The following is a 24,825-nucleotide window of genomic DNA, read 5'->3' as shown; positions in this document are numbered from 1 at the left end:
TCTGGTGAACCCCTATTTCAGGGTTCCAGAGGTGGGGGCAGGAGGATCAAGAATTCAAAGTGATTCTTAGCTACACTTGAGGTGAAAGCCAACCTGAGACCCTGTCTCAAAGGAATTAGAACATCCAAAGAGTTAGCCTGGATACTCAAAAGAGCCTACTTCAGTGTCCCTGTACCTTACATAAAGCTGAGTCGATCTAAAAGGACAGGACTGTAAGCCGGGCGTGGTGGCGCATGCCTTTAATCCCAGCACTCGGGAGGCAGAGGCAAGCGGATCACTGTGAGTTCGAGGCCAGCCTGGTCTACAAAGGGAGTCTAGGATGGCCAAGGCTACACAGAGAGACCTTGTCTTGAAAAACCAAAAAAAAAAAAAAAAAAAAAGGACAGGACTGCTTGTGTTTCCCTGGAGTTTACAGAGGGACTGGTCACACAGGTGACATCGAAGAGAGACTTCTGATTCAGTCCAGTGCTAGAATGGAGTATATTTTCCAACTTTCTTTTTTCTTTCTTTCTTTCTTTTTTTTTTTTTTTGAGATTTATTTATTAATATGTATACAGTTGTCTACCTGCATGCCAGAAGAGGGCATCAGATCACATTATAGATGGTTGTGAGCCACCATGTGGTTTGCTGCTCTGGAAGAGCAGTCAGTACTCTTAACCTCTGAGCCATCTCTTCAGTCCTATTTTCCAACTTTTAACAGTTTAATATCCCAGCACTCGGGAGGCAGAGGCAGGCAGATCGCTGTGAGTTCGAGGCCAGCCTGGTCTACAAAGTGAGCCCAGGATGGCCAAGGCTACACAGAGAAACCCTGTCTCGAAAAACCAAACCAAAACAAAACAAAAACAACCAAAAACAACAACAACAACAACAACAAAAACCAGTAAATCTCCCAGAAAAAAATAGCACACACACTCGCTTTAAAGATCAGATCAATGTCTTAAAGGAGCTGAGGCAGAGAGGGCCTAAAGCCGGCTTGTTGCACACTAAAGGCCCTGGAACATCTCAGGGGGCCCAGAAACACAAATTTTGACCCATAAGATTCTTCTAACAGCTCGGGCGTGGTGGGGCACACCTTTAATCCCAGTACTTGCAAGGCAGAGGCAGGCGGATCGATGTGAGTTCAACGACAGCCTGGTCTACAAAGCGAGTCCTGGAAAGCCAGGACTACACAGAGAAATCCTGACTTGAAAAACAAACCAAAAACCAAAAGACAAAAAGGAAAGAAAATACAAGTGCACTAGGTGCCTGTCTCAGGGCTCCTGTGTGTCATCAACATTTTATCTATGTTCGTGTAACTTAGATTTAGCTGAAAATACATTTGCGTTTTCACGTTTGGTTTCCAAGTTAACTATGTTGCGATCTCTCAGTAGAAGTGAGAACCCATCTCACTGAAAGAGGCATCTCTGAAAGCAGGTTAAACTTGGGCAGAGTTTAATTCTAAGTCTTAGAAAATGTCATACACTGGTACATAAGTGCAGATGAAAGCATCTGCTGGAATCCACAGCAAACGGCCCTGGTCCCTTTCTGTGTTCCGATCTAAATTCTTTGCCCAGGAAGGTACAGCTGGATCACTCTGTGTTTGTACTTGTACACAGACTTCTAAGGCAGCACAAGTTTACCTTTTTATAGCTATCTGCGCCTGCTATGGTTGTTAGGTTTCCTTATTGCTACTTCTGCTTGAAAGTAGCACACTAAGGCGGGGGGGGGGGGGGCATGCCTAGAGAGATGGCTCAGAAGAGCACTGTCTATTCTTCCAAAGGACCCTGGTTCAATTCCCAGCACCCACATAGCAGCTCACAAACTGTCTGTAACTCCAATTCCAGGGGATCTGATACCTTCACACTAATGCACACAAAATAACATTAAAGAAAAAAAAAATTTTTTTTTAAGACGCAAGCCAAGGAAATAAAAAAGAAATGTTAGCCAGGGGTTGGTGGCACACACCTTTAATCCCAGCACTTGGGAGGCAGAGGCGGTTGGATCTCTATGAGTTTGAGGCTATCCTAGTCTACAAAACAAGTCCAGGACAGCCAAGGCTACACAGAGAAATCCTGTCTTGGAACCCCCACCCACCCACTCCCGAAAAATTGAAATAGCAGTGAAAATAATGTTATGGTTAAGGGTCACCAAAACATGAGGGTCTGAATAAAAGGGTCAGATCTGAATAAAAGGGTTACAGCATTGAGAAATGCTGCTTTAAGCTTTCTGAATACAGAGAATTTGTGAGTCTTGCTTGATACTCTAGCCTTAGATACAAGTCATATAAATGTGCTAAATACTCATTGGATAAATGAGTGGATGTGGAGTTTCCCAACGGGTAAAAGAAAAAGCCCTGAAATAACAGAATATGAATTGCCTCTTTAAGATGTCCTTCCTTAGCTGGGCGTGGTGGCGCACGCCTTTAATCCCAGCACTCGGGAGGCAGAGCACTGTGAGTTCGAGGCCAGCCTGGTCTACAAAGGGAGTCCAGGACAGCCAAGGCTACATAGAGAGACCCTGTCTCGAAAAGCCAAAAAAAAAAAAAAAGATGTCCTTTCTTCTTTCTTCCTCCCTCTGTCTCTCTGTCTCTGTCCCTCTCTGTTTGTCTCTTTCTTCTTTTCTTTCTTTCTTTCTCTCTTTCTTTCGTTTTTCCCCGCCTCTGAGACAGGGTCTCTCTGTGTAGTCCTGGCTGTCCTGAAACTTGCTCTGTAGACCAGGCTGTTCTTGAACTCACAGCGATCCACCTGCCTCTGCCTCCCAAGTGCTGGGATCAAAGGGGTGTGCCACCACACCTGCTATTTCATAACTATAATTTTTCTACTGTTATGAGTTGTAATGTAAATATCTGATATGCAGGCTGTCTGATATGTGACCCCTGTGAAAGGGTCATTCATAACGCAAAGGGGTCCCGACCCACAGGTTGAGAAACACTGGCTTAGATAATTAAAACTCTGTAAGTGATACTTAATTTTTTTAATAGCGGTAGGTTTTATAAAGGAGGGAACACATAGTTTGGGGACAAAACTAATGGTTGGGGAATTTTTCTCTAAACAGTGGTACTAGAGCGGCTGCCTAAAGCAATCAATCTCACCAAGTAGTGGGGTGGGGCGGCAGAAAATGTAAAGCCCTTGAGGCAAACAGCCAGGCAACTGCTGAGTATACAGAACTGAAAGAACTGACGTAGCCAACACATGAGCAGTGAGGCAGAGATGGTTTCGAAGCAAGAGAGGGCAGCTTCAGATTCCTTCTAGAGCAGGCAGAGTGGCTTGCTGGGCTAGCAGCATCAAGGCCACCTAAGCAGGCAGGCAGCTTCATAGCTTACAACCCAGGAGCCCCTGGATCAAGGTGGTAAGAGGAGGCCAGACGCTGTCTTTTTAACAAGCTGCCGGCAACTTGTTGATAATTGATGGTGCTCAACACTGTGCGTGTCTCTACCTCATCTATGATCTAAAAGTTAAAAAAAAAAAAAAAAAAAAAGTTAGGGGCCAGCAAGGTGGCTTGGCAGGTGACGATGCCTGCCACCAAGGCCTGCAACTGGCATTTGATCTGCAGGGCCCACAGCGTGGAGGGAGAAAGCTGGCTCCGGCAGGTTCCCCTCCAGCCTTCACGTGTGCACTGTGGCATGCACACACCCTCCCCCACAATGTATAAGTATTGCTTTTTTTTTTTTTTTTTAATTAAGTGTATGCCGGGCGTGGTGGCGCACACCTTTAATCCCAGCAACTCGGGAGGCAGAGGCAGGTGGATCTCTGTGAGTTCGAGGCCAGCCTGGTCTACAGAGCAAGTCCAGGACAACCAGGGCTATGCAGAGAAACCCTGTCTTGAAAAACCAAAAATAAATAAGTAAATAAATAAATAAATATAAAAGTAATTGTATTAGTAAATACACTGTCCTATAAAATGTTAGATGAGTGGGATGAGAATGTCTGTCTTCTTTTGCTATGTGACTTTGCTTCCTTAAATTTTTATAGCTCTATCCACCCATTTTTATTGTCTTTGTTTTTTTGTTTTTTTTTGGTTTTTCGAGACAGGGTTTCTCTGTGTAGCCTTGGCCATCCTGGAATCACTTTGTAGACCAGGCTGGCCTCGAACTCACAGCGATCCGCCTGCCTCTGCCTCCGGAGTGCTGGGATTAAAGGCGTGCGCCACCACGCCCGGCTTATTGTCATATAGTGTATTATCACATGGCTAAGCCGTTGCGTTCCCCACATACATCTGACTTGCTTCAGTGTTTCCCCTCGCCCCCCACGAATAACAGTATACACTTCCTGTATATCCTGGTGAATGAACTCTACTTGTTTTGTTAATGTGGGTAAGGATGGACTTGTAGGCAGTGCATATGTGTAACTTCAACCTCATAGTAGTAGCAAATTGTTTTCCCAAAGAATTTTTCTAATTTATGTTCTCCCCTAAATAGTGTAACGGTTTTGGTTATTCTGCACCGTTGCCAATATTGACATCACTGGCTTAACCAATATAATGGCTATGAAGTGCTGTCTCATATTATTTAGTTGTTCGTTTTAAATTTTTATCTGTCTATCATGTACACATGCTATGGTGTGAGTATGGAGCTTGGAGGACAACTTGCAGGTGTCGTTTCTTTCTCTCCATTCATGATGTGGGTTCCTGGGATAGAACCTGGGCCATCAGGCTTGGCAGCAAGCACCTTTATCCCAGAGCCATATTACTGGCCCTAGATGTTCTTATTTTTTTATTGAGTTGCTTGTTTTTTTTCTTTTCTGTTTGTAAGACTTTCTTGTTTGTTTGCTTGTTTGTTTGTAAGACTTTTAACATAGTCTGGACATTAGCTGAGATTGGTGGAGCAGACCTGTAATCCCAGTTATGTGGAAAGATGAAGCAGAAAGTTGGTGAATTCAAGACCAGTCTGACCCATAGAATAATTTAAGGTCAGCTGGGCTATTTAGTTAAACCTTTTCTCAAAAGAGAGAGCTGTAGGGGCTGGAGAGATGGCTCAGAGTTTAAGAGCACTGGCTATTCTTCCAAAGATCCTGAGTTCAATTCCCAGCAACCACATGGTGGCTCACAACCATCTATGATGAGATCTAGTGTCCTCTTCTGGCCTGCAGGCAGAATACTGTATACATAATAAATAAATAAATTCAGCCGGGTGTTGGTGGCACACACCTTTAATCCCAGCACTTGGGAGGCAGAGGCGAGGCCAGGCTGGTCTACAGAGTGAGTTCCAGGACAGCCAAGGTTACACAGAGAGGGCTGTAATATTCACAAACATGGCGTATTTTCCCATTTCCTTCTGTATCCTTTAACAAATTTGTTTTGCTAGTTTTAGCTTTGTGGTTTTTGAAACAGGGTTTTGTAGTTCCCACTGGCCTGGGACTCCCAGGTTGGCCTGCCTCCACTGACCCTCTCAAGTGCTGGGATTACAGAAGAGCCTGTGCTCCTCAGACTGGAATCTAAGCTTTACACAAGCCAGTCACTCCACCCAGCTGACTCTCAGGCCCATTTAGTCATCTCTCTAAAGATTTAAACTCATTTCTGTAGCTCTTACCAAATAGTCGGTTATCTTTATTCACAGGTATTTCATTTTTTTATGCAATTATAAATTGTATCTTTTTTTTTTCTTCAAAAAATGGCATGCTGTGTTTATCATATGTAGAAATATAATTGACTTTCACAACCTTGCTGAATTCGCAACATGTTCTGATTTGGGAAACTTTCCTCATTTCAACAACTGTTGAACTGCTGAATTGATGCTGGTTTGGCAACAGATTCTGTGCACATATTCTTTCTTTCTTGCATGCTCCTTTCCTACTGTTGATCCGCAGTGGTGGCCCTTTGTGCCCAGTATTATTTCTGACTTTAACAAGGTCACCTTCTACTCTTTAACATCACGTGGGGCTTTGTCATAAGCCTCTTCTCTAGGAAGTTTAATGTTCTAAACATCCAGCCAGGTGTCATGCCGCGTGCCCATAATCCCAGCACGTAGGAGGTAAAGGCATGACCGTCCTTGACACTCTCTGAGGTTTGTCTCTTTATGATTGATAGGGGCCTCCAATCTAAGTCGTCATCATCATCATCATCATTATCCTGGCAGTTATCCTGTCCACTCAGTGTTGTAAAGAAATGCCAAGGTATAAATCTTGGGTCAATAAGGAAACTGGCCCCTGGGAAAGTGCATCCCAAATGGTAAGAGAAAAATAGGGACAAACATAAAAAAGAAAAGTTGCCCTTAGAAGGAGTAGGTAAAACTGGGCATGTCACTCTGGAATCTGAGACAGGAAGATTTAGAGTTAGAAGCCAGCCTGGGCTACACAGACCCTGTCTCCAAAAACTGATAAATAATAAAACTCTCTTGAAAAAGAAGGAATATATTGTGAATGACTCTGAATGCTAATTCGAGGTAAACAAGATGAAAACCAAAGTGTCATAAGTTATATTAAATATTAAGTATTTAACTTAAAATGTTGTGACCTCTGAGGTATTTTTGTTTTTGTTTTTGAGCCTGGGGTTTCTGTGTAGCCTTGGCTGTCCTGGACTAGCTTTGTAGAGCAGGCTGGCCTTGAACTCACAATGATTTGCCTGGCTCTGCCTCCCAACTGCTAGGATTAAAGGCGTGCACCACCACACCCAGCAACCTTGGCGGTATTTAAGGGTAATGTCCACAGCAGGCAGATTAGAGGTGAAAGAAGGTCAAACCAAAATGGTAGACTGAGGACATGTGTCTGCCTTTCCTTCCAACCCCGACCCAAACCTAACTAAAAAACTACAGAATGCCATCCATGTACCTGAGATCTGAGACAGGAGCTTTTGTATCTCAAGATGGCTTCAAACTTACTATATAACTAAGTATGAACTTCAGAGGAATGTTAATTCAGAACATGGCTGTTCTGGCAAGAGATCACATCAGCTGGGAGAAGAGTGGGAACCAGAACAGCTGAGTTGAACCAGCCAGCCCAGAGCTCAGAAAGAACAAGTATGGGTGAATTTATTAAGCAGTAAGTCTCAGAGGCTAAAACATTCTAGGCCTAGATTAGATTGTATGGAGGCTAGAAGCTTCCAGGACTAAGCCTAGGCTAGCAGACAGAAGCAGTAAGCCTCCCAGACAACAATAAAGCCAGGAGAATAAAAGTTACTTTTTGTTTTGTTTTTTCGAGACAAGACCTCTCTGTGTTAGCCTTGGCTGTCCTGGACTCACTTTGTAGACCAGGTTGGCCTCGAACTCACAGCGATCCGCCTGCCTCTGCCTCCCAAGTGCTGGGATTACAGGCGTGAGCCACCACCCCGGCTAAAAGTTACTTTTTAATGAACTTTTGTTTCTTCCTCCTCCATCTCCAGAGTTTGGAGTTAGAACTGTGAACCTTCAAATCTGGTTTCTTTGGTGCTGGGACCCAAACCCAAGGCCTTGTGCATGCTGGGCAAGACTTTACCAAATGAGTGACATCACCAGCCTCAAATCAGACTTTCAGAACTGCCCTAAGAGTAGACATCCCATATGGAAGACAGGCACCACCCATATGAGTCTTGATACATGTACAAATTGGAGGTGTCCTCTTTAAGATAAATAATGCTACCTCCTGAATAGACAGTAAAGGCCTTGGAAGGGTCCTTTAAAAGCTAAAGATTCACGGACATCTTAAACAATATGATTGACAAGGAAATCTTTAGATCCAAACAATCATATCCCAGAAAAGATGGACTAGGTACTAGGAACTCTTCTGGGCAGAATCAGATGGGAAAGACCCAATGGCTAGGAGAAGACCCCAGCAGTCAGCGTGATTAACCTGGGGACTACATTTAAAGAGCAGCTGTGCCGGTCAGGGCTTCCCACTTTCTTTGCTTGGGCTGAGCACCAAGCACAGCCCTGAATACAGGAGCCAACGCAGCAAGTGTGTTCTGGAGGAGCCAGGGCAGTGGCCCAGATAGCTAACAATAGCCAAGAGGGTTGAGGTGTTTCTGGTACACAGTGTCCGCCTATTTGAAATCACAGCTGTCTCTCCCCAGCAAACACCAGAAACTATTGTCTCCTGTAATCAGAGCTGAGAGCCCTGAACAGGCAAGGGTTTCAGACAGCTCAGGAAAATCAACGCCAAGACACTCCCGGGGGAGCAAACAGAACTCATTCTAAAAGGTTGTAACTTAGCAGGGTCCAGGGATGGCTCATTTGGTGAAATGCTGCTGCACAAGGCTGAGGGCTTGAGTTTGGCTCCTCAACATGCATGTTATAACCTAGGCATGGCAGCATGCTGTGGTCCCAGGCCTGAGGAGGTGGAATAGGGTAGAGCGCTGGGGCAACCGACCCAGCCAGAGCACTCAAATCAACTCTGTGTGCTTCATGCCAATGGGAAGCCTGTCCTACACACACATACACACACACACACACACACTCCAACACAGCAGAAAAAATGAAGGAATAAATTATACTTCTAAACATGTAACACAAAAAGATTTCAGTACATCAAATTGATGACAACAAAACCTGAAAATCCGTCTGTCTGCTGATTCAATATCAGTTGAAGGCATTTATGGTGTATTGGGAAGTCTTCAGCGGCCCAGATGTCCTCTAAGGAAAGTGAAGTTCCTGGAAATACCACATTCCAGAAAGGAGATTAGATAGTAAGTGATAGCTTTGATAAATAAGCAAGCTGTATAGTAATCTAGACACAAAGACAGCCGGTCGAAGAATGAATGCGTTTCTAGGAAGAAGCAATTAAAGTTTTGGCCAAGTGAGCCTTGACCAAAGTAATTTAGTCTTTAAAACATATTGTAAGGGATGAAATTCAGCTGGTCAAGTGTTTGCCTTGCAGGCATGAAGCCCTGGTTTGTGCCTAATTGTGCCTAATTGTAGACTAATTCAAGAGGTGGAGGCAGGAGGGTCAGAAGTTCAAGGTCATCTTCAGCTATGGAGAGTTTGAGGCCAGCCTGGGATCTAAAAAAAAAAAAACCTGTCTCAAGAGATAAAAGAATCCTGGGAGGTAGCCGTGGTGAGCTCAGGCGTAACTCCAGCACCTGAGAGGAGAAGACGGAGAATGGAGAATTGTGAAGCCAAGGTCAGCCCTGGCTTAGGAATTCCTTTCCTCCTCCTGTTTGTTTTTCTGCCCTTGCTCTATGTAAATTTAGCTAAGTGGTAAGGGGTGGTCTCAGTGTCTTTATAGGAGACACATGTTTATTTGTGTCTAAGTCACCAACTGGCTCTCACCTGAGAACTCACACATTTGTTTTCTGTTTTTTGTTTTTTTTTTTTGAGCCAGGGTCTGGGATTACAGGCATGTGACACTGTGCCTGGCTCTTTTTTCTTTTCTTCTTTTCTTTTTTTGTTTTTTGAGACAAGATTTCTCTGTATAACCCTGGATGTCCTGGACTCACTTTGTAGACCAGGCTGGCCTCAAACTCAGAGAGTTGCCTGCCTCTGCCTCCCTAGTGCTGGGATCAAAGGTATGCACCACCACTGACCAGCACACATACATTTTTTGCTGTTGTTTTTTGAGACAGGGTCACATATACATTTTTAAAAATCAGGATGTAAATTGTTTTAAACTACAGCATCACTCTGAATCCTTGATGGTTCTTGTGATTTTCACAATCAGGGAAAGAGACATTAATCACTTAAACCTACAAATGATACATCATCTGCAGATTCTAGGAAGGGGAGGGAATGGGCTAACAGAATAATAGAAGGTGCACTGGGGACTTTGGAAGGACTGGGACAAGGTTAAAAGAGGACTCTGAGTAATCACTCTCTTAACAAGCACTGTTGCTGGTGAGTCAGAACAGCACATTCAAATTATACTTAGAACTTGCTAACGTGCTAAGATGACAAGTCACAATATTTACCCAAGTCATGTTTTAGATGCACTAGTAATCCAACAGTGGACCGACAGTGATAGGCAGAGGGGGAGGGAGACCAGTTAAGTCTGGAAAACGTATTTCTTGAGTGTCTTCCTTCCACAGCTTGACTGCTGGCCAAATGAGCAGGCTTGGCCGGTGACTCCAGTGTTAGAAGGTAGGTTTGGATCTGCCCTGTTTCCCCAACCCAGTGACTCATTTCTTCTGAGCTGTGAGTCATGCTGCGCACCTCCTGCCATTCTGTGAGAGTCACGGGGACTGGCATTCTGGAAACTTGGAGTAAGTGAGGGAATCTCTGTGAAGCCATTCCCTAACATAGGTAGCTCTGTGGTCAGATGTCTCTCTCCCTTTTACAATCTTAAAGATCACTGTGGTCCATTTGTTGCCTCTGCCCCCTCCTTTCTCCTCCCTCCCCCCCTTTTCCTTCTCCTCCCCACCCCCCTTCTTGTGCAGGAATTGAGCTCCTGTTATCAAACACTAAACAAGCCTCTAGAGCTTCCAGCCTCCAGCCTAGATATTTTTGTTTACATGGGTTACAATTACATATCCTGTTAGAAATGAAAACTACAGAATGTTCCAAATATCCATTCCTTCTATAATAATAATCATGTCACTCTAAAGAATTTGATGAAGCATATTTTCCAAATCAAAAAAGTTTAGTGGCGCATGCCTTTAATCCCAGCACTCGGGAGGCCGAGGCAGGCGGATCGCTGTGAGTTCGAGGCCAGCCTGGTCTACAAAGTGAGTCCAGGACAGCCAAGGCTACACAGGGAAACCCTGTCTCAAAAAAGAAAAAACAAACAAACAAACAAAAAAGTTTAGCAAGAATGGCATTGCTTTAGTAAGTGTTTATATGATGTGTGTGTACATGTGTGTGAGAGCATGCATATTGGAGGCCAGAGGTTGACATCTGTTATTTTCCTCCACTTTATTTTCTGAGACAGACTCTCTCACTGAACCTGGAGCTCACGGATTCAGCTAGACGGGCTGGCCAGCGAGCTGCGGGCATCCACCTACCTGGGCACCACCCCCCCCCCACCACCCCCGGCTCAACATGTTTGCACAACAGGCACTTTAACAACCAAGCCATCCACCCAGCCCTGTGGCACATAGTTTTACAGTTCTGTTTGGTATCTAGTTTAAAGGAAGACAGCTGGCTCTTGTATTGGCCTCTGCACTCAGCTGATTGTAATGTGCTATTTGGGCTGAAGTCACAGTACTGGACTGAGTCTCAGTCCTGAGCTGGGGGTCGGAAACAGAAATGTTTCATGACCTTTTCAGATCACGGCTCCCTAAAGGTTAGCTGCAGTGGGAAACCTGAACCCTAGCAAAGAACTTTTGCCCTCCATTGTGCTAAAACACAGTGGATCATTTTGAACTCCGCACAGACAGTATCTTCCATCTGCCATCTAGAATATGAATAATACAGATATTCCAAAAGTAACATATTTCTTCTATGTCATACAGCCCACATCATTTGTTAAGTCATTGATTTAATTAAGAAATAAATAAAACTTAAAGATAGTAGGAATCATTCTCACTGTGGGAGATGCAAACGTTTTCTAATTTCTCCTGGAGAAAAAATTTTTTAATCCATCAGCAACAAATGCTGTCAGTTGTTTTTTACTTGAGATGACAAGCTTTCTCCCTTTGACCTGTGAGAAAATGCCTGTAGAGTACCCCTGTCTGGGTTTCCATAACCTATTACTCATCCTGTCAAGTTAAAATGTTTCATGCATTAAACAGTTAGTTTACACTTCAAGTATAGCACAAGTACCCTCCCACATGCAGCAGAAATGCCTTATACCACAACTCACTCTACTATCTAGAATGTTAAAAACAAACAAACAAACAAAATGTAGACTCAAGGTTACGATTCAATAAAAAGTTGCTGGATGAGGTGGTCTACACCTTTCATTCCAGCACCTGGGAGGCAGAGGGTAACCTGATCTACATAGTGAGTTCCAGGCCAGCCCAGACTCTATGGTGAGACCCTGCCTCCAAAGGGGGGGAGAAGGGTTGATAAAAAAACAAATGATTTTTTTGTTGCTTTGTCAAAGTCTGCTCTGTGTGGGTATGCTGGGCCCAGCACTACAGACTGTTACATGCTTCAATTAACATGGCTGAAACGCTCCAAGCTCTCTTTACTTACTGTGGCTTTTGCCCATCAGTGTCAACCGGAACACAAAGGGCAAATAATCTCACTTTTGTTCTCACAGAAAGTGAGAGACCTTAGTTCAGCGATATGCTTCGGACGCTGTTACTTAGTATGCTAGTGTAAGCTATTTTCTATTGACTTCTGTCTGTTGGCAGTAACTTAACATCACTACATTAGACCAGCACCACTGCCTTCTCTTCTTCTGTTGCCTCACTATGTTGTCACATTGTTATATCAAAAAGTACTTAGTCTCAAAAAAAAAAAAAAACACACACACACACACACAAACAAACAAAAATCATCCTTGGGCCTCTCATGATGGAAGGAAGGACCCAACTCCCACACAAATTGTCCCCTGACCTCCCTATATGCTATGGGGCACACACAAAATAAATAAATAAATGTAAAAAGAAGTTGGATACATAAATAACAAAATACCTGATATAATAAATGCCATACTAATTGTTGTTATATGTTGTTGGAAAAATAATAACTCAAAAATTCTGTGCATCTCAGTACAGATACGATACTTCATGAAGTCCTCTTCTGCATAAACTACAGCTGCTGAAGGACAGACATGGTGTTCATTTTTACCTAATTTATTGTTGACTTGGCTCTCTGTGGTAGTTTCTTTTATCGATGGGCAGGGCTCTGAGGGGCAGGATTCAAGATAAGGTTTCTCTGTCTGGTCTCTAGACCAAGCTGGCCTTGAACTCACAGAGATCTGCCTGCCTCTGGAATTAAAGGCGTGCACCACCATCGCCAGGCTATTGGTGGTGGTTTCTTTGTATTTGTTTGGTGTGAAACAAAGTCACCTCAATTTTACCAGTAGTTTGTGAAACTTCAAAATGGTCTGGTGTGTGAAGTGAAGCCCTTCAATTTCCCTCAGAGAAATCCCTCCTGAAGCTCTGCTTTCTTTCCCTTTCTCCCCTCTGAGAGGGGGCCTTGTTTCCCTGTAGTTCAGCCTTCCTGGGGCTGACTGCTCAGCTGAGGGGCAGTGACATGGGGTGGAGGCTCATTTTGCAAATTTGTAACCTTTCCCCTTGTTTTACACTTCCTGTCCTCTCCCCTGTTGTCAGCAATCTCAAATCTCCACATCCCTGATTTCTGGGACTTTCACTGACAGCCTGGAGGAAATACTTGATTTGCAACTCTCCTCCGTCCTCTTCTGTATGTGCATCTTCCCACAGCTCCTAAAGGCTAGCATCTGCTCTCACCTTCCTTCTTGTTCTTTTGGGTTTTGTGACTTTTTGCCTTTAAAAAGCTTTTTCATTCTGTACTCTCAGCATTCAGAATGTGGGGTCAGAAGGGTGGGGAATTCAAGGTCACCCTTGTCATTTTTGTTTGTTTGTTTTGTTTTGTTTTACTAGAGACAGGGTTTCTCTGTGTAGCCTTGGCTGTCCTGGACTCACTTTGCTGACCAGGCTGGCCTGGAACTCACAGCGATTCCACCTGCCTCTGCCTCCCGAGTGCTGGGATTAAAGGCGAGCGCCACCAAAGCCTGGCTCATCTTTGTCCTCTTAACCAGTTTTTAAAATCTGTCTTGCCTACAAGAGACTCTATTCCAACACCCCCAAGCAGCAACAACAACGAAATCTTTTTCGTCTCATTTTATAGGTGTTTCAGAAGGAAAGTAATGACGATGAATGTGCCCAATACAGTGTTTAGTTGAAAGCCCAGCATTTACCCCTGGTCACAGCTGTGTGCTCTGGGAGACGTGTGAGTCTGTCTTGGCAACTGCAGGTCCTATGTCTGCTGTTCAGAGACAGGCAGTGAATCTAGTGAGGCAAATAAATACTCATAAAACATTAACTTGTTTGACAAGTCCATCAACACTTTTTTCTGGGGAGTAATTCTATTTTGGGTAGCCCAGCTACTTAATATTTGTTTAACATTAGAGGAGTGCATTCCACAGGAAGCAAAAGCCTCATTTAAACGCCCCCAGATCTATCATTTCTATAGGATGACACGTTATCTCATCACAATCCTGATCAGCACCATTAGCAGGCATGTGCTGAAAATGACCAGGAACCCCTGTGGTGGTTTTGTAAACCCAAGCCACCCCTCCTCTGGCAGCACAATTGGCTCAGTAGGATACATAGTAAAATCCTATCTCAAGGACCTGCAGGAAGATGACTCATTGGGTAAAAGCTCGTGCAACGAGGCCTGATGACCTGAGTTCAATCCCTGGGACCTACCTAGTGGAAGGAGAGACCAGACTCCCATAAGTTCTCCTCTGACCTCCACAAGCATGCTGGGGCAGGCATGCTTCCCCATGCAAAAAAAAAAAAAAAAAAAAAAAAAATTTTAACAAATGTAATAAGACACCCCCCCTTCCGCATCAATTAAAAACAAACAAACAACCGGTGGTGGTGGCACATGCCTTTAAACCCAGCACTCTGGAGACAGAGGCAGGAAGATTTCTGTGAGTTTGAGGCCAGCTTGGTCTACAACGTGAGTCCAGGACAGTTAAAGCTACACAGAGAAACCCTGTCTCAAAAACCCAAACAACAACAACAAAACCCAAACAAACAAATAAATATCCATGGTAGAGAAGATCTCACTGTGCGCACAGACTAGAAAGGCCCATGAGGCTGAAAGAGAAGGAAGGTGAGGTTAGAAAACACACTAATCATTGGTGGCAAGCGTAGCCTTTTGTGGGAGGTGATATCTGAACCACATGTCGATGGATGAGTTATATTTAAAGTTGCAGAAATTCAGAGGAAGAGAGATTAAGAACATGGACAGGGGCTTGAATACCGGGGTGACCATGATATATTTATGGAAGAGTAGAGAGTGGCTTGACTGCAGGAGGTAACAGATGTGATTTCTAGAGTGGGGCTTAGGATCTTGCTTTCATCAGCTAGGCGCAGTGGTGCACACTTGCAAAATCCCAGCCCTCGGGAGGCAGAGGAGCGGATCGCTGCGAGTTTGAGGTCAGTCTGATCTACAAAGCGAGTCCAGGACAGTCAAGGCTACACAGAGAAAGACCATATTAAAAACAAACAAATAAATAAATAAATAAAAAGAATCCTACTTTATCAAGTGGTATGGAGGTGGATGGAGCTAAGCCACTTGGGGTTAAGTATATCTTAGGGACCCATCTATGTCAACATTCAGGACTCCTTCTCATCCTTTTTGAAGCTGAAGTGCTCCATTGTATGGCGGCCACACCTTGGCTTGGAGAACAGCAACCTTATGATGGACAGTTAGCTTGTTTCTAGTCACTTGCTATTCTAAGAGTAACATGTATGTTCTCATGTCGTATGCTTGCAAGTCTCTCTGTATACAGATTCCAATGAGATGGTAGGGTCCAAAAATAAGGTATAATTTTATCTGTAAATTATTTTTTTTATGGTTTTTTGAGACAGGGTTTCTCTGTGTAGCCTTGGCTGTCCTGGACTCATTTTGTAGACCAGGCTGGCCTCGAACTCACAGCGATCCGCCTGCCTCTGCCTCCCAAGTGCTGGGATTAAAGGCGTGCGCCACCACGCCCGGCTTTTATCTGTAATTTTAATGTCTCTCCACAGTCCTATTTTTCTTTTCGGATTTGTATTTTTTTCTTTTGTTGTTGTTGTTTTGTTTTGTTTTGTATGGGAGGGTTGTTTGCTTTTTGTTTTTTTCAAGGTAGGGTTTCTCTGCATAGCTCTGGCTGTCTTGAAACTCACTCTGTAGATCAGGCTGGCCTCAAACTCAGAAATTTGCCTGTCTCTGCTTCCTAAATGTTGGATTAAAGGCATGCACCACTACTGCCCAGCTTGCATGACTTACTGTTTTTCACTATCCCTAATATATATGAAATTGATCAAAAGATTTTTCCAAAATTGTTGTGTGAGAAATTGTATTTGTTTAATTTCAATGTTCATTTTTTCTTATCATGCACTTCTACATTTTATTTTTTCTTTTTAGAAAAATGCATGTTTTTTAAATTATGGGTATGTGTCTCTGCATGTGAATGAAGGTGCTCATGAAGGCCAGAAGAGGGTGTTGGATCCCCTGGAGCTGGGGTTGTTACAAGCAGTTACCGACCACCTGATATGGATGCTGGGCTAGATTCGCAGTCCTCTGCCAGAGCAGTACATACTCCTAACCCCTGAGCCATCTCTCTCCAGCCCCTAAAAAAAAAAAAAAAAAAAAAAAGAAAGAAAAAGAAAAAATGCTATATGTAGTAAAAGGGTCTAACTAAATATACATTCTATATTAAAAGAAAAGACCAGCCAGGCACGTGACCCACACCTTTAATTGCAGTACTCAGGAGGTATAGACAGGTAGATCTCTGAGTTTGAGACCAACATGGTCTTAGTGCGTTCCAGCCCATGTAGGGCTACACAGTGAGACTCTGTCACAAACAAACAAACAAGCAAACAAACCATGCATCACCCATAAAAACATTTAACTTGGGCTATTTACTGGGGCTAGGCCAGTCCTGGGAGAAGTAGTAATAGAACAAATTAATTTTATTTCTTTTTTTCTTCCCTTCTTTTCTTTCTTTCTTCATTCTTTTGTTTGTTCTTTCATTCATTTGTTTTTCAAGACAGGGTTTCTCTGTGTAACCTTGGCTGTCATGGACTTGATTTGTAGACCAGGCTGGCCTGGAACTCACAGTGCTGGGATTAAAGGCATGCACCACCATGCCTGGCCTAAATTAATTTTCTTATAGTGTCAGACACAACAGAAGTGCATTCAACATCGTAAACACTTATTGCCTCTCCGATGCTCTCTAGGTAAGATAAAGCAACACTTGGTGCACACTACAAAAAGATTAGGAAGGACATCTGTATCACAGACCCATCTTTGTGAATGATAGTGTTTGTTTTCCCAACATCTCTCATTTGTATGATTCTTTTTAAAAAAATAATAAAAGAAGTTATGTGGGTGGCTGGAGAGATGGCTGAGAGGTTAAGGACACTGGCTGCTCTTCCAAAGGTCCTGAGTTAAATTCCCAGCAACCACATGGTGGCTGACAACCATATGTATTGAGATCTGGTTCCCTCTTCTGTCATGCAAGTGTACATGCAGGCAGAGCACTGTATAAATAATAAATAAATAAATATCTACATAAAAAAATAAGCTATGTGTGTATGTGTGAGTTTGTATGTAGGAGTGCAGTGCCCATGGAGGACAGAAAAGGATCACAGCCCCTAGAGCCAGGATCCCAGGTGGTTTGAGCTACCTGACCTGAGTGCTTGGAACCAAATTCAGGCTTCTCTGCAAGCAGTGGGAGCCCTTAACCCCGAGCCAGCTCACCAGTGTAATTTTCTTTTCTTTTCTTTTCTTTTTTTCTTTTGGTTTTTTGAGGCAGGGTTTCTCTGTGTAGCCTTAGCTGTCCTGGACTCACTTTGTAGACCAGGCTGGCCTCGAACTCACAGAGATCCACCAGCCTCTGCCTCCCAAGCGCTGGGATTAAAGGCGTGCGCCACCATGTCCGGCTTACCAGTGTAATTTTCAATAGGAGTCACATAGGCGTGCTTTATTTAAGGATGCTTTATTGGATTCTTCTGTCTGTCTCCACCCCAATCCCTTCCAACCCCCCAACACTAGGTAGAAGCTGATCACAGGCATCGGGTTCTTTGGGGCAAACTGGCCTTGGCTGTCAGGAGAATCCATTTCTTCTTCTGACTCAAAGTTTGTCAGTTTCTTTCTCAGGCAGTACCTGGAGCCATCTCTGCTATTGAGCCTTTGATACTATTAAGTTTTATTCCTTTGTTTTGGTTTGGTGTTTATCCCAGTTACTTTAAAGCAGGATCTCCCGTACATCAGACCGATCTCCAATTCACTGTGTAGCCTAGGATGACCTCGAACCTCTGAGTCTGTCACCTCCACCTCCCACATGTTGGGGTTCCAGGTAAATCCCACCATCCCTGACAACTCTGCTGTTTTACCTGTGCCTGATGGCGGTGATATTCTCATTCTTGCAGCTGGTACTGTGAAGGTAAGGAGCTAGAACATTCTCCAGACGTTCACATCGTGCAGGCGGGGAACCTGCACTCTCTGACCATCGCTGAAGCCTTCGAAGAGGACACAGGACGGTATTCGTGCTTTGCTTCCAACATCTATGGGACAGACTCAACTTCTGCTGAGATTTACATAGAAGGTAAAGCTAAACACTTTTGGAGCATGTCATGCACTATGGAAATATAATTATCTGTAATTAAATAAACATTTGCCTACTCAACCCATCTGGACACTGGACATAAATCTTCAGATGCTGTCCCAATGAAATAATTACATTATAATGGGAGAAACGAGGCCAGGTGGTGGTGCACGCCTTTAATCCCAGCACTCCGGAGGCAGAGGCAGGTGGATCTCTGTGAGTTCGAGGCCAGCCTGGTCTACAAAGTGAGTCCAGGACAGCCAAGGCTACACAGAGAAACCCTGTCTCAAAATAATAATAATAATAATAATAATAATAATAATAATAATAATAATAATAATAGAAATGGCAACCAAGTGAGATAAATGATGATAGATACACAGCATGACAGAAGAAATATAAAAAATGAATAGGAATTGTGTGTGTTGGCTGTAATTTTAGATTAGGTGACTAATAAAGACCTCACTAACCAGCTGACATTTGAGAGGAGACCCGGAGGAAATAAAGTGGTACTCACAGGAAAGTCAAGAGAACCTCACCTTGGCTGAGAAATCAGCAAGTGCAGAGGTGAGAGAGCACCAGTTTTGCGGTAGAAACAAGCCAGTGTTGGGCCAACGAGATGCCTCAGTGAATAAAAGCCTGGAACCTGAGTTTGATTATGGGTACCCACAGCGGAGGAGAGAACCGGTTCCAAAAAGTTGCCCTCTGACCTCCATGCATGCCCCCCACACCAATAATAATAACAGTAATAAGAAGAAGAAGAAACAAAAACAATTTAAATAAAGTAGGAAGGGTTGAGTTAACATGGCTAGAATAGAGCAAGTAAGATGTAAGTAACAGAAGCCAGAAGTTCAAGAGGAGATTGAGGTGGAGGGAGGCAGGCGAGCAGATCCTAAGTCCTAATCAGTCATTGCGAGGATTTTGCTTCTGAGTAACGTAGGAAATTCTGGAAGGTTCTGAGGAGAGACAAGGCACAACATGACTGTCCCTAGCTGCTGGTTGAGAGTGAATACTGTGGGGAGCAGGGCATAGAAGTATGTTAAGCACTTGAGGCGTTTACAACAGTTCCAAACGGGAGTCATTTCAGAGGAGAAATCAATTTGTAGTCCTCGAATATCTACTACGCTGTTGTTCCTGTTTGCTTCAACCTCTGAGTTTTACCTGGGCACTCTGCTCTAGTACTTTCCCCTGCCCCACATACCTTAATGTGTGCCTTGTCTTGAGCACTTACATATTATATGATTATGAAATAAGCACTCGTTTGCCAAGAAGATTGCACAGAACTAAGCTCATATTGAATATTTGACAAACATGGGTTGGAATGTCTTCCGTGTTTCCAGCCTCCAGTGTTTGGAGTACAATAAACGCCTCCTGGTTTAGCTTTACTGTATATTCCTAGAATTTACTACCTTGGGGAGTAAATCTAGGAGCAGGCATCCGGCAGGAGAGCTGAGATTGCATTGCTGTTTGTATTCGTATTCTGGTATCTGGATATAGAACACTCCCACTCCCAACTTGTAGGATGATTTGTTAATAGCAGGGCAGGACGGAAGAACCCCCGCCTACACCTGCAATGTTTGGAGTCCGGAATAATCCCCTCTTTCACCCACTCTATGAGGATTTGTGAACACCAGGGAATGCCCACAGAGACTGCCCTCTCAGTCCAAAGTCCTTAGCGGGTGTTGTCCACACTGGAATTCAGAGCATGACCCAGTTCATTTGACCTGCACCACTTAGTAAGCATATGTCCCTGAGGGACTCCTTTCACTTCTTTGGGTCTGCCTTCCTCCTTCTGCCAGACTGGGTGTTCATGTGAGGAACCACTAGGTTGTTCCTAAGTCTAAGATTCCTTGTTAGGTCTTCAAATGCCTAGGGATATGTTTAACGAATGATGGTCTTAAAAATCCCATCTCTTGTATTCTTTTCTCTAGGAGTCTCTTCCTCCGACTCAGAAGGGGACCCCAACAAAGAAGAGATGAATCGGTAATTCTAAAGCTTGGACACCCTCAGATGTCACGAGAACCCTTAATTAATGTCTAGAACTTGAAGGAGGTGGTTCCATGGGTGGGCCTAACATTTTAAGAAAACATACATATGTACATATACGTGGGCAGATTTAGGGAAGACCCAATTTGTTTTTGCTTAAATCCGGCCCAGCAGATTAATTTAAATCTTCTCTGATGTTTAAAAAAAAAAAAAAAAAAAAAAAAAAAGTAAAATATTATCTACAGGATTAAAAAATATAAAGCCCAGTGATTTTTAAAGTACATTTTAAAAATAGTATTTACCAAGCTTGGTGTGGTAGAGCACACTTGTAATACTAACATTTGGGAAGCTGAGGCAGGAAGGTTGCCATGAGTTTCAGAGAAAATAAATGTTTGGGGGAGTCATAGCTTTTTTGCTAGACGGTGGTACTGGATAAAGTGTTATCTATCTCGTTATTACTTTTAACAACTTTTATTGACACACACACACACACACCTGCTATGGCCTAGGTACTGTGCTAGGTTCAGTGGACACCAAGAAAAATCCAGGCTTCCTGCCTGGACAAGATTTAAGGGAACAAGAAGTAGGGTAAGAAATGCACAAGAGTAATAAAGTGAGGTGGGGCAGCTCCATGCTCAGGCTGAACAGGACTGGGCTCAACAGCCCAGTGATCAAGGAAGGAGAGAGGGATCAAGAGAGGCTTCACGGAGCTGAGGAGCATATCATACCCTCCCGACCGAGGGAAGGAAAGAAATCATGTTTTTATTTCCCAAACGTTCTGTGCAGGTACCCTGGCAATAGCTTGCCCTTAGCTCTTGTATGTATATGGACATTAGCACACATAGGATTTCCCTTTTGTCTCTCATCGCAAGGCCTTGGTCCCATTCTTCTGTCTTGCGTCTGTATGCTGTATGCCCTTCTCTCTTTTGTAGACTTCGAGATGGTACCAATCACTCTCAAACAGTTCATTCTGGTCTCATCATTTCCCAAGATTATCTATAGAAAAACAAAACCAAACATAAAACAAAGAACATTTTAAAAAAATTTTTTTCCGAGCTGGAGAGATGGCTCAGAGGTTAAGAGCATTGTTTGTTCTTCCAAAGGTCCTGAGTTCAATTCCCAGCAACCACATGGTGACTCACAACCATCTGCAATGAGATCTGGTACCCTCTTCTGGCTGGCAGGCACATATGCAGGCAGAATATATATATAATAAATAAATAAGTCATGCCAGGCATGGTGGCGTACCTCTTTTAATCCCAGCACTTGGGGAGGCAGAGGCAGGCAGATCGCTGTGAGTTCGAAGCCAGCCTGGTCTACAGAGTGAGTCTAGGACAGCCAAGGCTACACAGAGAAACCCTATCTCAGGAAATAAATAAATAAATAAGTCTTTTAAAAAAAATCTTCGTGAAGCCTCCATACAAATCTGTATTCAGGAAAATGTCAACCAGGATGCTCTCTGTTCCCCTGCCTCAGGCTCTCCATGTGGCTGGCATCTCACTCAGACAGAACAGCATTCATTTTCAGCTTTTCTTTCATAGTGCTCACCTTGTGGAATTTCCTGTTGTGAAACTTCTTACTCATCATTTATACCCGGTTTAAATGTTCTCTTGCTGGGTTCCATAATAAACTCCTGTTCAGCCACACACTCACCACTCTTCTCTCGGGGACCCCTCGACCCTGCGACAAAGGCTAATGGGTATGAGTTTTGGTCTACAAGTTTCAATAAGTGAACAAGGAGATCTCATTTACTCGTTTGCTTTAAATTTACTTGTTACAGCAAAGATTTTAGCTTCAGTTATATATAACGGAGACCAAGCCAGCTGTGACTTAAATAACACAGATATTTGTTCGTCGTTGACATACAAATCAGGATTTGTCTGGTAAGCAGACTTCTCAGCCTGCTAGGTACCAGCATGGGACACAGTGGGTCTCTGGTGGCCTGATTCAGCTTTCTTCTTTACCTCATGCTAACACTTGGCCTCCATCACTTCAGTGTGACAGGAAGGAATGAAAGACACACTAACCCTCCTTTTGAGTCATCTCTCTTAAGCTGCACATAGCACTCTCCCTCGTGGCCCATGTCCAGAAAGTCATCATAGGGGCCACACCTAGCTACAGTGAAGGTTAGCAAGTAATCTTTCTGTAGAGTAGCCATGAGGAAAAAGTAAATGGCTGCCCTGTTGTAGAGGGAAAGAAGTGCTGTGAAGACAATGCTGTGTAATTTTGCTTCTTAGAACACACACTAAGCAGGGTGTGGTGGCGCACGCCTTTAATCCCAGCACTCGGGAGGCAGAGGCAAGAAGATTGCTCTGAGTTCGAGGCCAGCCTGATCTGCAAAGGGAGTCTAGGACAGCCAAGGCTACACAGAGGAACCCTGTCTCAAAAAACCAAAACAAAAACACACGCTGCCTGCCTGGGATAAAAATACATTCTGTATCCTTCTTTGTTGTACAGCGATCCCACGGGCATCTATACTGAGCGTGGCAGAAGTGAGGACACTCAAAGCATCTGATAAAAGTTTCCTCTTTTAAACCCCTAAAAGCCTTACAGCCTATAAGTGACTATTCACTCATTTTAGAGTTGAAGAAGCTGAGAGGCAACATCCAGACAAAAGAAAGTGTAGTCCACTCTTCAGCAGTCACATGTCCGCATGGGCCATAGGCGAGAGGCTCCTGTTGAAGACCGCGAGGACCCTTTAAGCCCCGTGCTTCTTATTTCCCAGTGCTGCTCTTCCTTCCAGAAGACCCAGGTGGCAGCCTTTCACTCTGCCTTAGGCTCTTGTCGGGTTCTCTGGCCAGATCCGCAGACCTCTATCTTCCTCACAAAATTCCTTTTCCTTCTGTGTCATTCTCAGGAGTGCTTCCTAGTTCAGATCTCCTTGAGCTAAATGGTATCAAATTGAAGAGTATATCGATTTTAGGATATTTCTCATTTATTGTCAGGGCAGATCCCAGAGATAAAGATTTATAAAGCCTGGCCTCTTTTGTTTTTTTTCTTTTTTCTTTTCTTGCTTGAAATGGGAAGGAGTCATTGGTGGACAAGCATCCAGTGTGCACAAAGTCCTGGATCTGATCCCCATATTAAACAGGCAAGGTGGCTCATGCCTATAATCTGAGCACTCAGAGGGTATATGCAGAAGGATCCGAAGTTCAAGGTTCCCCTCAGCTACATAGGCAGTTCAAGGCCAGCTGAAGGAGAGAGGGAGGGGGAGAGAGAGAAAGAGAGAGAGAGAGGGAGAGAGAGAGAGAATTTAATGGTATATACCTTTAATCCCAACACCTGAGAGGCAGGTACAAGTGGATCTCTGTGGCTTCAAGGCCAATCTCGCCTACACAGTGAAACCCTGACTTAAAAAAAAAAAAAAGACAAGCAAAGAAAGGAAAATGTAAAGAATGGAGAGAGGGAGGAAGGGAAAGATAAGAAAAGAAAAAGGAAATGAGAATTAAAATAGAGGCAGGGACAGCAAATAGATCTTTAGGAATTACCTCCAGCCCTTGCTGCGCCCATCAGTTATGAATCTCCGGTCACTGTTGAGATATCCGACCCTCTGGATGTAGCCCAAGCAAGGAATCCAAGGCTAAAGATGTCTTCGTGTGTGTCTTGCCGGACAGTGGGTATAGCAATGAAATGCTGGCGAATGCTTGCTTGTAGACTATTGTCAGAGACTTATATACTCAACTGTAAGCAGTGCTGACATTACTGGTGTTGCTGAGAGATATTTTTTCCACAAGCAGCTAGAGTTCTGTTTCATAATCTATATTTTAATAATTTCTCAGAATCCAGAAGCCAAATGAGGTGGCATCAGCCTCCACTACCTCTGCAGCCATTCCTCCAGCAGCACGAGCCCAGCCTTCTGTGGCCCAGCCCCGAGTGTCCACTGTCCAGCAGGTACGAGGATCCAGGTTGAACACAAGTGACCATGACCACCTTGCATGGCAGGCTCATGGCCCTCTGTTGTAAATCTATCATTAACACAATTGCCTTGTCCTGCGGCTGCATGAGCTCATTGCTTCCAAAGGCTTTGGGAACCTCATCTCCAACGCCTTGGGAAAACACCGCAGGAAAAGAGACTCTTGACAAGTTAGTTCATGACATTTCCCACCCCCATTCCCCACCCACCCCCCGCTGCCCCATTTAATAAAAAGTGCCAATCGTACATGAATCGACAGGTGTGTATCTTAACTTTATTTCATGGAACTTGGAATGGTTCTACTTACTAAGATAAGCAGGAAGTCAGTGTTGTTGTTGTTGTGAGAAAAATAATAAAGACTCACATCTTTCACGTTGATGATAATGTTTATTATAAAGCACCCAGTGTATAGAAGCACATTAAGTAAAAACTTTAACGAGAGCTGGGAAGATGGCTCAGTGGTTAAGATCAAGTGTTGCCCTTGCAGATGGAATCTGAGTTCAATCTCCAGCATTTACTTTGGGCAGCTCACAACCAACTGTAATCCCAGCTCCTGGGATCCACTTGCCTCTTCTGGCTTCCGTGGATACCTGCAGGCACATACACAAACAAAGCCACATACCTGTACATGTAACTAAAACTAAAATAAAATCTTTAAAAGAAACAAAAACCCACCAACATTAGCAAATATCTATCTCTACATCCTCAAATAAATCTCCAGTCAATAGTGATAGTTGCTGGGAGAGACTTCCGGGCATTTTTCTATTCATGTATAAAAACATTGCATATGCATGTGCCTTGAGAAATGAAATTATGCTTTCTGAATGTATGTGCTGCATGTTAATGATGATATAAATAAATGCCTTTCCCCCC

At 43.7% G+C, this 24,825-nt stretch overlaps 1 protein-coding gene across 1 annotated transcript in view; it reads left to right on the top strand.

Moving 5' to 3' along the window:
- The window catches only part of Mypn (myopalladin), a 76,722-nt gene that overhangs the window by 6,261 nt on the left and 45,636 nt on the right, over positions 1–24,825 (top strand). The window contains exons 2-4 of the mRNA XM_051153161.1: positions 17,878–18,053; positions 19,985–20,036; positions 23,819–23,930. Coding sequence (XP_051009118.1) covers positions 17,878–18,053; positions 19,985–20,036; positions 23,819–23,930 — 340 coding nt within the window. The remainder of the gene's footprint in view (positions 1–17,877; positions 18,054–19,984; positions 20,037–23,818; positions 23,931–24,825) is intronic.

This window comes from Acomys russatus, chromosome 11 (genome assembly GCF_903995435.1).
Source record: "Acomys russatus chromosome 11, mAcoRus1.1, whole genome shotgun sequence".
NCBI lineage: Eukaryota > Metazoa > Chordata > Mammalia > Rodentia > Muridae > Acomys > Acomys russatus.
This window is presented reverse-complemented; position numbering and strand designations above follow the sequence as displayed.